This window comes from Peromyscus californicus, unplaced genomic scaffold (genome assembly GCF_007827085.1).
Source record: "Peromyscus californicus insignis strain IS unplaced genomic scaffold, ASM782708v3 Scaffold_13__1_contigs__length_99412109, whole genome shotgun sequence".
Lineage (NCBI taxonomy): Eukaryota > Metazoa > Chordata > Mammalia > Rodentia > Cricetidae > Peromyscus > Peromyscus californicus.
Genome location: NW_026294424.1, coordinates 9204597 through 9217877, shown reverse-complemented (window position 1 = coordinate 9217877; position 13281 = coordinate 9204597). Strand labels below are relative to the sequence as shown.

The following is a 13281-nucleotide window of genomic DNA, read 5'->3' as shown; positions in this document are numbered from 1 at the left end:
CTGCGGCACTTTCAGTCGTTCTGATTTCCATGTCATAGACTCAGGGCGGGGTCTAGCACCAGAATTGAGGGTGGGCAGGACACAGGCCTGCCTGTAGAGAGCCCCAGTGGAGAAGGGCAGAAATGGGCAGACAAATGGTCATAATAAAGTGGAGAATCCAAGCCCTACCACTCAAAACGATGAGCAGGAAGATCAAAAGTTCAAGGCCTTCGTGGACTCTGGGAAGAATGAAGTTGGGAAGGGGATGTGTTGGGATAACCCAGGAGGAGTTGGAAGAGAGGAGTGGGGGTGTATATGATCAAAATGTATTGTGTACATCTATGAAGTTCTCAAAAGAATAAATTAAAATATTACATATTAAAAATAAGTGCCAGGTGGTAGTGGCGCATGCCTTTAATCCCAGCACTCGGGAGGCAGAGCCAGGCGGATCTCTGTGAGTTCGAGGCCAGCCTGGTCTACAGACCAAGATCCAGGACAGGCACCAACACTACATGGAGAAACCCTGTCTGGAAAAACAATAAAAGAAAAAAAAAAGTCAAGGTCTGCTTGGGCAACTTGGTGACAATCTGTCTTTAAAAAATAAAAATGGGCCTTGACACGGTGGGGTGGGCTTGGTCCTGCCTCAACTTAGCATGCCAGACTTTGCTGACTCCCCAAGGGAGGCCTTACCCTCTCTGAGGAGTGGATGGGGGGGGGGTATGAGAGGAGGTGGAGGGAGCGGGAGAGGGAGGGGGAACAGGGATTGGTATGTAAAATGAAAAAAAGTTTTTTAAAAATAAAGAAAGAGGGGTTGGGGATTTAGCTCAGTGGTAGAGTGCTTGCCTAGCAAGTGCAAGGCCCTGGGTTCGATCCTCAGCTCCAAAAATAATTAAAAATTAAAAAAAAATAAAAAAAGAAAAATTGAGAGCTAGATGGTAGAGCGCTTGCCTGGTATGAAGAAGTCCTAGGTCCGGTATTAGGGAGTATGGAGTTGGGTGGGGGTGGGGATGGAAACAAACGGGAAAAATTATCATGAGACCCTGTGAGGGGTGATACTCAGAGGAGCCTAAGTCGTGTGAATTGGGTCTTGAAGGATGCCTATGAGTCAGCCCGAGGCAGGGACAGGGTCACAGTTTAGACCAAAGATCTTTGTCCATATTGCTTCTCAGTAATTATTCATTTGAGTGACAGGTGCTGTGAGTCCTGAGGGGGACAAGCAATGACGTTGGTCTCCTGGCCCTTGGAGATGTCCAAGGTGTCAGCCCGCCCCCCCCCCCCCCCTTGCCTGTGTGGTACCTACTAAACATGTTTGTGGCTACTTGCTGGGGGCATTCCTGTGACAGTGACATCTGGTGGCTGTCAGAGTCACTGGAGAAGGAGAGGGTAGTTCTGCAGCCGCTTCCCCAGGCCTGCAGTGGTCTGGGGGATGGCTGTGATGGCGAGGAGTCCTCTTCAGAGCTGGCTTCCAGGGGATGGAAGAGGTGGCTCCAGGGCGCTGAGCACAGGCACAGTAGTCATCCGGGGGTCGGCCTTCCTACTCACATCATAGCAGCGACCTTCTCCCTGGAAGGTGTCTGAGTCACTAGAGTGGGGTCTCCTGCCTGTGGCTGAGGCCAAGGCCTCCTTCACCATGGGCTGCTCCTACTGAGAACTTACCGGCTGCCTGGCTGTGCCTGTACCTCCCTGCCTCCCAGCCTCATCCCTGTTCCTCCTTCCCTCTGGCAGCTGCCCAGGCCTGGCTTCTTCCTGCCCTGCTGGGTGCCTAGCCCAAGCCTGAGCTGACAGCACACAGCCTCTTCTGCAGAGGAAAGGGGGACATCTGGGCTGGGGAGGGAGCCCTCCAAGCAGTCTGTAGACTGTCCACCTACCACAGACTCTTGGTAGTTTTGTGTATGGACACCCTTGCGCTGCACCTGGGCTGTGGCTCACAGACACTCGTGTCCTTCCCTGGGTCTGGTCAGCAGCTGGGAGCCTGCTCTGCTGATGAGAGGGTGTAGGGGCCTCTACCCTGCTTTGTATATGGGCTCCCCAACTGAGACAGTATCTGACATCTCAGACAGGCACGGTTTGGCCCCCTGTGAGGTCTTGCCCCTGGCACAGGAAGAAGGGTCTCCACTCCTTCAGGGGCTGGCCGGGACCTCACAGAGGATGCTTGCACAGCCAGGCCGTGGGCACTGCGCTCTGTGGGCATGAGCAACACAGATGGCAGCTCGGGTCCTGAGGGAAAGTGAGGACGCACAGCAGATGCGGCCGCCTGGGACAGAGAGCCACACAGCCGCTCTGTGAGACCCTGCTGCTTCACTCTGTAGATGGGGAAACTGAGTCTCTTAGCGGTACATCAACCTGCGAAACCAGGAAGTGACCGACAGGAGGAAGCCAGCCCAGACACAGTGGCTGTGAAGGACAGTAGTCCAGGGTAGGGTACGGTTCAGAGTGGGGTGCGTCCCTACAGTGTGGAAGGCTCTGGGTTCCTTCCAACATGGCCAACAACAAAACAAAAGAAGAAAACTGGGAGAGAGAGAGAGAGAGAGAGAGAGAGAGAGAGAGAGAGAGAGAGAGAGAAACACCAAATAACTCTTTCTTTACATTTTCCTTACAAAGGGATATTTTGAGACTGTAACTTGCACATAAATGGAAAAATGGAACAAGAAGCTACTGATAGGACACATGGCATGCTGCCACCCCCGTCCCTGAGCAGCCCTCACCCTGTCCACAGGGTCACAGCCGCTAGGCCATGGTGGCCAGCCTGGGCGAGATCTTGTCTCATTCCCAGAATTGAAGCCACTGAGCCCAGTGGCTGTGGAGCGGAACTGCTGGCCGTGGTGGCCTGAGCCATTCAGGAGCCAGATGGAGACCAGTGACTTCTTTCTTCCCTAGGAAAGTGAATAGTATATTTTTATAAAGATTCATCTCAAAGGACTATACCAAAAAGAAACAGTGGTGGTCACTATCTGAGACGTGGTGTTGTGAGAAGAGTACCTTAGGGGTGCAGAGGTAGATGTGGGGGCCGGACCAGGGAGTGCTTGGCCTGGTCCAGCCTCCTCTCCCCTCCGCTCCAGGTCTCTGCACCAGCTTTGTGGGCAGCATTCAGAGCCTCTTCCCAGGCTGCTGCCACTTTAAGCCACACCCATGAGTTCTAGGACTTTCTTATTGTGACCCACCCTGGACCTCCATGTCCTCTTCTGTGATACAGGGACAGTTGTGTATCCCAAGGGGTCCTTGCCTCTGACTTTGCAGTTAAGCGAGACAATGCTGCTCTCAAATCTTCCCTTCCGTAGTCCTTGCATCCAGCTGCATCAATCCCGAGTACGCCTGTGCTCCAGCCTGGCCTTGCCTCTGGAAAGGACATGCCAGGGTATCATGAACTTGAGGGTGCCTCTCATTCCAGCTGACCGATGGATCAGGACCTGGGTGTTGTACAGGGATTGAGTGGGGACCCTCCTCAAGGCATGGCTGCTCCTCCTCACAAAGTCCCCACAAGAGTGTTTGTCTGGCCCCATCCTACTGCTGCCAAGTAGGGTAGCCAGGACTGTGTGGGAGGGGCATAGGCTTCCTTTGCTCATTGGCCATGTGCCTAAGGCCTGGCAGTGGGTAGGTTCCAAAGTGTCTTCGGGAGATTAATTGGTTCTCTCTCTCTCTCTCCCTCTCCCTCTCCCTCTCTCTCCCCGTCTCTCCCCCCTGTATCTCTCTCCTGCCCTGCATCCTCTCTAGGGGGGCTTTCTCTGTGGTCCGACGATGCGTCAAGCTCTGTACCGGCCATGAATATGCAGCCAAGATCATTAATACCAAGAAGCTGTCCGCCAGAGGTAGGATCCGACAGGGGTTGCCTATCGGGACTGTGGTGAGGGGACCAGGAATGAATGCCAAGGCCTTCAGGGTGGCTCTGGCTGAGCGGACATGGGAGGAATTTGCCCTCAGACCCATCACAACTTTCACTGTCTGATTTGGGGGTTGCCATGTAGTCTTTCTGGGTCCCCATGTAGCTTCTCCTTCTCAAGCCTGCTGGGTCTCTGTTCCAGACCTGAAGACACGAGTTCTCATGCTGGTGAGGCACTGGGGGACTGGATGGTATTTCCCTAAAAACTATGGCCAAGGAGAAGTAGTGATTCCAAGCTGTGGGTGGGCGATGGCAGGGCTGCTGTTGACGTCTCGCTGCTGGTGAAGTCCTGTCCCTGGCTCACCTTGGGTATCCCAGATGGTTTCTTAACTGAGTCTTCTGAGCAGGGTATGGGATTGCATGCCCCAAGGAGGTCTCTGCAGGCTCGCAGGTGTGCAAGGAAGGGTCTTACTTGGTGCTGGTTGAGCAGGTCACCAGGCAGAGCCAGGGCCTGTGTGTGTGTGTGTGTGTGTGTGTGTGTGTGTGTGTGTGTGTGTGTGTGTAGAGGGGGTAGGAGACATCATTTCAGGCAGGTTATTGGAAGTCACTCTTGTGATTTCCTGGGGATGGGGTACAGAGTGAGTGGAAGTCAGGGAACTGTGTAGGAATCTGGATAAGAGTCCCCAAGTGGGGTGGGCTGGAGGCCTGGTGAGGCCATGAGGGTGTTGAGTGGGTGGTTGCCAACGAGATGGTATTGCCACATCACCCTCCTCCTCCTCCTCCTCCTCCTCCTCCTCCTCCTCCTCCTCCTCCTCCTCCTCCTCGGACACTGCAGCCTGATCGAGCTTCCAGATGAAAATCTGAGCCAATTGAGGGCCCAGGAGCGCTGACCTCTCTCATCCTGACTGGAAGATGCTTTGGGGCTGAATTAGGACATAGGCAGGGTCTCCTCTCGTGGGCGTGGTGAGGGTGTGAACCAATGCTGACGGCAGGGTTGGTCTACAGTCTACAGTCTGACAACCCACAGGTCACGTAGCTGATACCACACCTACAATTTAACAACATAGGTGTAAGCATGTTTGAACACCTGCCTTATACCAGACCACCAGGGTTCTCACATGTGTTTCCTCTTGGAAGCATCCTCTGAACCTAAAATAGGGATCTTCAAGACCCTGGGGTGCGTCTCTACCAGCTTGTCTTCATCCCCACCACTGAGTAATGCCCAGGGCTGCTCAGGCCCCGTGATGGACCTCCAGCCCCGAAGGGCCGGGGAGGGTGATGGTATGCAGAAGCCTTGGTCGGAACGGGAAACGAGCTCTCTTCTGTACCTTAGATGGGGAGCCACATTTGGTGGGAGAGGCTTGGGTGCCCCTTCTCCTGACGTTCTTCACGGGCTAGATGTGGGTCACCCGCTGTCAGTGGCCCTCCCTCTGTCCTGAGCTGTGATTCAGGATCTGGGGACGGTGAGCTCGGTTCTTCTCTGCCAAGACACAGAGCTAGTGTGGAGGCCTCCGTGCTCAGAGTGAGCCCAGGCCCAGGGTGAGATCAGCTCCCAGGGTTTTCCAAGTAATATCCCCAAACCTGCACACTCCCTGCTGGTGAGAGAGCACACGGTTCAAGGCACATTAGGTGTGTGTGCCCATGAGTGACTTTGTGTCTCTGTGTGGCACGAATATGCATGTGTCTGTGTTTGCATGCACCACACTGGTGGTGACGGTGTTGGAGTTAGCGCCCGCAGAGGGCTTGCTGGATACACTGCGCCAAAACTCGGGACCCTTCTGTGCTCCCTGACGCAGTCAGTGTCGGTTTGTACACAGGCGTGAAACACTTCTGGCCTTGTAATGCAGGTGGGACGTGTACCCAGGAGGCCACTGAGCACGTTTTGTGGTCAGCCCCATTTCCTCTTGTCACCATCCCTAGACTTCTCCAGCTTTTACCACATTGGTGTTTTGTCCCGTGTCTCTCGCTGACGTGAGGGCTGCCTGGTACTCAGGGGTGTCCGGGAGACCGGTTGCTTCCCGTTGTTGTGTGCTGGTCTTTTGAACAAAGACTGCTCTTCTCTCAGCTCTGTGCTGGTTCCTGGCCACCATAGCGGACCCACCGGAGCCTTGGCCAAGCCAGTTGCTTGGTAAAGGCTGCATGAGCTGTGTTCTGCAAACCATGCTGCTTTCCCAGTCAATTTAATTGTCTAAAAACCCACCCGGATGTATTAACTTAAGCAACTAGAATCCATAATGTTTCGTGTCTCCTTTTGCCTCTCCATCTACCACTGAGAGGTAATAGCTACTCCTCAGCCCTTCTTGGTCCTCACAGGGGCCCTCAGAAGCCCTGCTGACCTAGACCTTGGTCCCATCCCAAGGAGGTGCAGAGCTCAAGCCCCACCTGGGCTGGTGGACCCCTGCAGGCTGTGTGACCCCACAGGGTCACTTTCCGGGCACCTTTCTTCACAGTTGGAGAACGTGTGCTCCCTCCCCACTGCTAGTGGCCCAGCACTGTGCTGCTGGCCCCTATTTCAGGCCACCTCATCCCCGCCAGCTTTTTCTGGCTCTTTTCACATTGAATCTTACCTGTGGGCCTATCCAAGACCCTGATATGTCTAGACAGACCCTCACTCATCCTACAGATGTACCCCACATGCTGGGTGGGGCTGGAAATGAGGTCCTGGGAGGTCAGAAAAAGTCACTCCAAAAGCTGCATTGGCTGAGTGTTGTGGGGTAAGCAGACGTTTGTTATGCTTAAGCAGAAAACCATCTGAGTATTTTTCCATAGAATTTGGCAGCCTCCTTGGCATTAATCAACCCCCTTATTTATATCCTCAAAGTGCTTCACAAGTTGGGAGGATTGTGAGGAGTGGGCATCTGAATCCCCAGCTGTGGTCTGGCTTCTGACCTTGCTTCTCCTTGACCGGAGTGCCCAGGACCCCTTTAACTGCCAGGCTGCTGAAATGAGTTGCCAGTGTGTGGGGGCGTGTGTGAGTGGGAGGCCTTATCACAGACCCTGCGCCCTGCCAGCTGGGCTGGATGATGGGTGGTGGAGCGGCAGCTGGGGTGTCTGGAGTTACGAGCATCTGCAGACACCGCCCCCACACCTTCTTCCCCGTTACTCTATCTGGGGATGTCCTGCTGTGGTCAGGACGGCAGGCTGGCCCTGGCTCCTCTGCTTCCACGAGGGTCTCCTCACTGCCCAGCCCTGGCCTTTTCTTGAGCATTCTTTTCCATGATGAACTTTTTACCTTTTTTTTTTTTGGTTTTTTGAGACAGGGTTTCCCTGTGTAGCTTTGCGCCTTTCCTGGAACTCACTTGGTAGCCCAGGCTGGCCTCGAACTCACAGAGATCCGCCTGGCTCTGCCTACCAAGTGCTGGGATTAAAGACGTGCGCCACCACCGCCCGGCCCATGATGAACTTTTAACATAGACCTTTCCCCCCAAATATCAGCTCTTGGCTGGTCTGGCCTGTGTGTGCCCCAGACCCCAGATTACTCACCATCCTGCACGAGATGCTCCAGCATCTGTCCCCCACAGAAGAGGCAATGTCAAACTTCCTTGATGTCTTCAAATGCTCAAACCTGTATCTACCACGTGCTTGGCTCAGCAGGATGGGGGACCACTTGCTGGGTCATCATTGACGTTCAGCTCCACTCTAGGCAGTCTCGGAGTGGCTGCCCAGGACCTCATTCCCAGCCCCATCCAGCATGTGGGGTGCATCTGTAGGATGAGTGAGGGTCTGTCTAGACATATCAGGGTCTTGGATAGGCCCACAGGTAAGATTCAATGTGAAAAGAGCCAGAAAAAGCTGGCGGGGATGAGGTGGCCTGAAATAGAGGCCAGCAACACAGTGCTAGGCCACTAGCAGTGGGGAGAGGGGGCACGTTCTCCAGCTGTGAAGAAAGGTGCCCGGAAAGTGACCCTGTGGGGTCACACAGCCTGCAGGGGTCCACCAGCCCAGGTGGGGCTTGAGCTCTGCACCTCCTTGGGATGGGACCGAGGACTAGGCCTAGTGGGCACCTTGTTACAACTGGTGGGCCCAAGATGGTATTCTCCTTGAACCTAACAAACGTCTGCTTACCCCACAGTACTCAGCCAATGCAGCTTTTAGAGTGACTTTTTCTGACATCCCAGGAACTCACGGCTGTGGTATGGCCCCAGAATCTTAGGCAAGAGAGAGGCCTGCCGGGAAGCTGACCCTACCAACTCTGGACCAAACCTGAGTCTGAGCAACAATAACCCAGAGCTGGCCTTGCCTCAGCTGCTGTGGGCTTTGCCTGTTTCCCTTCCGTGCCCACAGTCTGCCTCACGAGGATGGTGCGGACAGCGCTAGGAAGCCAGTGATGCCCAGGAGGTGGCACTGTGGAGGCTCCTTCCTGGCTCTGGTCGGCAGACAGCTCTCTGCCTTCATCACCCACCTTTGTTCACATGTCTCTGTCCTGTGTCCCTGCTGTCCTGGCTGCCTTCCCCTAGGTCCTCAAGGCTCCTTAACCTTAGCCTCTTGTACCCTTTGGAGGAGGGGCGGGGGAAGGTGTCAGGTGAGCTGTCAGCTTCAAGGTGGGTGACTCCTTTGGAGGGGAGGCCTGGCACCAGCTCTGTCCTATGGCCTCCCATGTCCTTTAACCTCCCCGCACCTCAGTTTTCTGGGTGAAAATGGAGATAAAGCCACCTAACCAGAGGAATAGGCGGGCTGCAGAGTATAGCCATGCCTGCAGCCCCTCCCCCTGCTCCTTTTCCTGGCCGCATGGATAGCAGTGGCACCCTGGCTCTCAGGGCTTCACGCGGACACTGCTGTCCTCTGCACACTCAACCCACTTCTCCATGCAGCATCCTGGATCTGCTGGTTAAGCCCTGCAGGTCCCGGGGCCATTGGCTCACCTTGCAGCCTCCCCAGCTCAGAGCTGAGAATATACAGGACCATGCTCTCCATGGTGTCCAGCTCTCCCTGGGATCTCCACCCAACTGTCCCAACGTCCTCCTTCCTATATATGGGGGTTCGATTTTTTTGAAATAGGGAGAAAGACCCCCCAAAACCCTGGGGAATTTTTAGACACCTGCCTACATTTGTAATTCAAGTTCAGGGAAGAGATGGGGACCTCACTTTCCCTCAGCTATCCCCAGGACTGGGGAGCACTGTGGCTCTCACATGCAGTGCGCCGGAGGGAGGCAGCTCTGGTCCTTGGAGCCGTTGGGAGGAGGAAGTTGGTACTGAATGCAGAAGACAGGAGGCCCCCCAGTAAACGACAGTGCTCAGAGTCACACACACACTTCGCCAAAGGCTGCGACACTCAGATTTTAAAATTTAATACCTAATTAAATAGAGAATCGTGAGACATTCAGCCTGTGAATGTACTGAATAATTAGAGATTATTAAACTACTCTTAACAAAAGCAGTTGAAGAAAACTTAATTGACTGAGGTAGGGAGATCATTAGGCATGAGTCTTAGAAACATTTTGTGTTATTCCCTCCTCACACTGTCACACTAAACAGCTGCTCCTTTGGGGGGTGCTGTTGTCTCTGTGGACACCCCATGTGGAGGTACGTTGTGGCTACAGAAACCTGTGCAAAGCTCGCCCCTGGTTAGCGGCTGCACACGGGTGGACCGTGTGAATGGGGAGCCTGCTCCTCAGCTCTGCTGTGAGGACTTGAGTGTGTCCTCATCATGGTCCCCATTGCTGCTGAGAGACTCTCCCCACACCCCCACGATGACACGAACTTACCAGGTACAGAGGAGGCAACAGTCTTAAAGAAACTGAGAACTTAAGAGTCCCACAGCTGGTGGGTAGAAGAAACCAGCTGGGCTACACAGTGGGCACCCAGGTAAGGCAGATCAGGTGTCCCAGGTGGGTGCTCAAATCATTGACGGGCCTGCCATCACGAGTGGGCGGACCTCAGAGATGAGAAGCCAAGCCCAGCAAACTCTTTGCCCTCAGGCCCATGCCCAGCTAGCCCCAGCTGCACTCCTGGCCTCTGGCCGTCCAAAGGCTCACGTGGTGTCTTCTGCATTAGGAGACACACTCTGCCCAAAGCTAATAGGGAGACGTTGTCCTGATGTCTCGGGGAACCTGGGGTGCTTGGGCTGCACCCCGGGAGAGGAAAGGCTGGAGGGAAGGTCCACATCTCAGAAACCTGCCTGCGGTTGTGTTTGGCTCCAGGGTCCACATGTGAGGTTCTTGTTGTAGCTGGCAGTGCACCTTTCTTGGCCTCACTACCCACAACCCCAAACACCCCCTGCCCAAGGAATAAGCACACAGAATCCACAGAACTGGGTCAGTAGAGCCGAGGTAGTGCAGTGCACAGCGTCTGGAACTTGTGCCACAGGCGGTGCCCTCCCCCCTGGAGACCCTCCCCTCCTTCCTACCCATCCCTGGCCAAAACCACAATCCTCCTGGGAGCCCAGGGACGCTTCCTGGGGGCTTGGCGTGTGGAATGTCTTCCCTTGGGAAGCACTCATTCCCCAGTGCCAGGGTCAGTCTCTAAAGGTTCTGTTGACTAGACTTGAGCTTATGGGTGTGAAGAGCCCTGGAAGGGAGGGCCCCCATCCCCAGGGCCAGCCACTCAGAATAAGGGATCCAGACTGGGGTTGCCAGATTTAACGTCTGAGAAACAGTGAAGGAGATTGCGTATAACTATGTCCCATATTCAATTCTTATTATTGAATTATTACTAAATATTTTTCAAGTCTGTCTGAGATTTAAACCTACCTAGGCATCCTGTTTTATCCAGTACAGTGAACAAGGCTGTGGAAGGCAGTTCATAAACTCGGTTGGTTCGGTTTAAGCTCCTGACTTCTGGACCCAGAGTGAAGTCAGAGGCGGAGAGACAGGCCACGGCTGAGGAACCCTGGCCCTGGATGGCCTCACCCGGGAGATGGAGATAGGGTGAGGCGCTCCAGGGCTGACTGGCTGTAGGGTGTGGATGCTGATGTGAACAATCCCAAAGACTGGGGTCGACGTGGTTGGAAGTGGCTGCCAACGGTTGTGTTTTGGAGCTCTGTGGCCCTGGGGAGAAAATGCACCATGCTGTGAATAGTGCCCACCCCCAGGCTGTGATAGGTGAGGGAGATGTGTTAGTCCTCATCCAGGGCCCTAGTTATCAGGGAAGGCCTATCCATGAGTCTGGCTTTCCTAGGGTCATTTGTCCCTCGGTTCTCAGGCAGGGCGTTCACCTTCCTGCAGGCCTGGGACTGGGTGTTTGAGCCTCATCAGCTGGTGGACATCAGGAGAGGCTGATGGGAGATGCCTTGTGTAGCAGGTGTTTCTGGCTACGCGGATGTGACGGGGCATCTCTGGGTGGTTTAGGCTGGCTGACTGGGGCTAGAGACCAGAACAGCAGTGAATAGTGTGGATTGTGTAAGTGGGCTGGGCGGGAGCCACACAAGCTCACTTGCTAGTGTCTTCTCTATCCCTTTAGTGGGTGGATGTGCTTCCTGACCTCATAGAGAAGGCTTTAGGCTAGGATTTGGTCCAAGGTGTCCAGTCTGGAACACGTGTGAAGACCTGGGGAGTAGTCGAAGACTCTGGAAAGGACGAGAAGGAGGTGGGGACAGTTGGGAGGCAGAGGCAGAAGTCAGGCACAAGGCTGCCATGACCAGGAGCCTGTAGCCTTGAGGTGGCCTGTGACTTAAGTGTAAGGCCACAGTGGGCAAGTTTTGTACTCTAGAGACCACTGACCCCAGAAGCTTTTGCTCTTTGTCCCACGAGTGTGCGTGTGTGTCATTAATGCTTAGTCTCCAGCACAAAGCCACAGCTTTCCCACTGTCTCTGGATGACCTTTTGATGGCATCTGGTAGGGTGGGCTTGTCTGAGACCTGCGGGTGGGGAGACATCACCCCAGGTATAGACCGATGGCCCCAGAGCTGGGAGAGGAGACGGCTGTTCAGACCATGCCTGCTGTAAGGACGGTGACTGCTGAACTTGTCAGCTGACCAAACTGAGGCCTGAGTCCAGGCCCCTCACTCAGATCCCCTCCTGTTTATAGTCAGTGACGTAGGAGTCCTGTCCCACGACAATGGGCATAAGCAGCACAGTAGCGGATAGCAGTCAGATGAATTGTAAGCTGCCGTCACGTGCACCCAGAGACCAGGGACGAGCATGCTTGCAGGGCCCCAGGCTGCTCGTGGAACACAGTGAGTCAGCAGTACTAGGGGAGACAGGCTGTATGGTATCCAGGAGAGGCGACCCAGGCGTCCACACAAGGATATTTGCATAATTCTGTGACTTGCAAGGATGAGCCGGAGCTGTGCCCTGTCCTGGGGTCGCGGGGTGTTGCTGTCCTGTCCCCAGAGACTGAGTCAGGGGGACATATGGTTGAGTGTGTGAGGACTCCCTATCTCTCTTCATGTTATGGTGGCACACAGCACTGACCTCCATTTTCGGCCTCACTCCACAACCTTGCTTCAGATGCCAGCTCGGCTGTGAGAGGGCAGGAATGCCAGGCCACGCCTCTGCTTCGAAGCTGAGAGGCACCCACATGCAGAGGGCAGGTTCTCATTTCTGAAGAGGGCCCTGGGAGTGGGACATCAGCTGGAATGACAGGTGACCCCTTGGAGGGAAGACAGTGTCCCTGCCATGCAGCCCCAGAGTGGCCACACCGGAGCCCACAGGCCCAGACCCCAGAATGCCAGCCATCCCTAACTAATTGGGAAGTAGTTCCGAGGCCCATGGCTCTGGTGTGGGTGGCAATTCCAATGGAGAACTGTGCTGCATGCAGGTGGTCAGGGTCCCTTGAGAGTCCCGTGTCGTCGTCCCCCCCCCCTTCTTTTTTTGTTTTTTTCGAGACAGGGTTTCTCTGTAGCTTTGGAGCCTGTCCTGGAACTCGCTCTATAGACCAGGCTGGCCTCGAACTCACAGAGATCTGCCTGCCTCTGCCTTCCGAGTGCTGGGATTAAAGGTGTGCGCCACCACCGCCCAACTATCCCCCCTTCCCCGCCCCCCGCCCCATTCTCTTTCTTGATGCCAGTGGGTTGGCAGGCAGCTGCAGGACACGTACACAGACGTCTCTCCTCACGGTGGCTGCTGGCTGATGCTGTCAGGTTAATTGCCGGTTGCCTTGATGCTTTCTTAAAAACAAAGCATGTACAGAAAGCCACAGTGAGAGCCCTCTCGTTCCATCCACTTCTCGGCCCTGCCATCCTTTAGCCTCGAGTGTGAGCCTGGCTGGAAATCCTTGCCGGGTCCGGTCCTGGCAGTTGAGCAGGAACACATGTCCTCCACTGCTCATCTCCTCACCATCACTTCCACCCGTCAGGTGCCTGCTAACTCACCTGGCGCCCTTGGAGAACACCCTTGGAGAACAGGGGGGCTCCCCCAGGCCTGCCCAAAGCCAGTGTTCCGCAGACAGAAGCCATTCTGAGGGGCTGTGCAGGGCTCTTGGCTCATTCACAAGGATCGTTTGTCTTTCCCAAGGAATGGTTAGTCTCTGTCCATAATCTACTTCCAGCCTCTGCGCCAGATGTGTCCCCAAGGCTGGGTAGGCAGGCCCCACTGCAGCTTGCGTAG

The 13281-nt window shown here is 54.9% G+C and overlaps 1 protein-coding gene across 10 annotated transcripts in view; it reads left to right on the top strand.

The window, feature by feature from the left end:
* Positions 1 to 13281, top strand: part of Camk2b (calcium/calmodulin dependent protein kinase II beta) — a 90883-nt gene that overhangs the window by 32774 nt on the left and 44828 nt on the right. For all 10 annotated transcript variants that reach the window (XM_052734442.1, XM_052734440.1, XM_052734441.1 and 7 more), the window contains exon 2: positions 3691 to 3785. In XM_052734442.1, coding sequence (XP_052590402.1) covers positions 3691 to 3785 — 95 coding nt within the window. The remainder of the gene's footprint in view (positions 1 to 3690; positions 3786 to 13281) is intronic.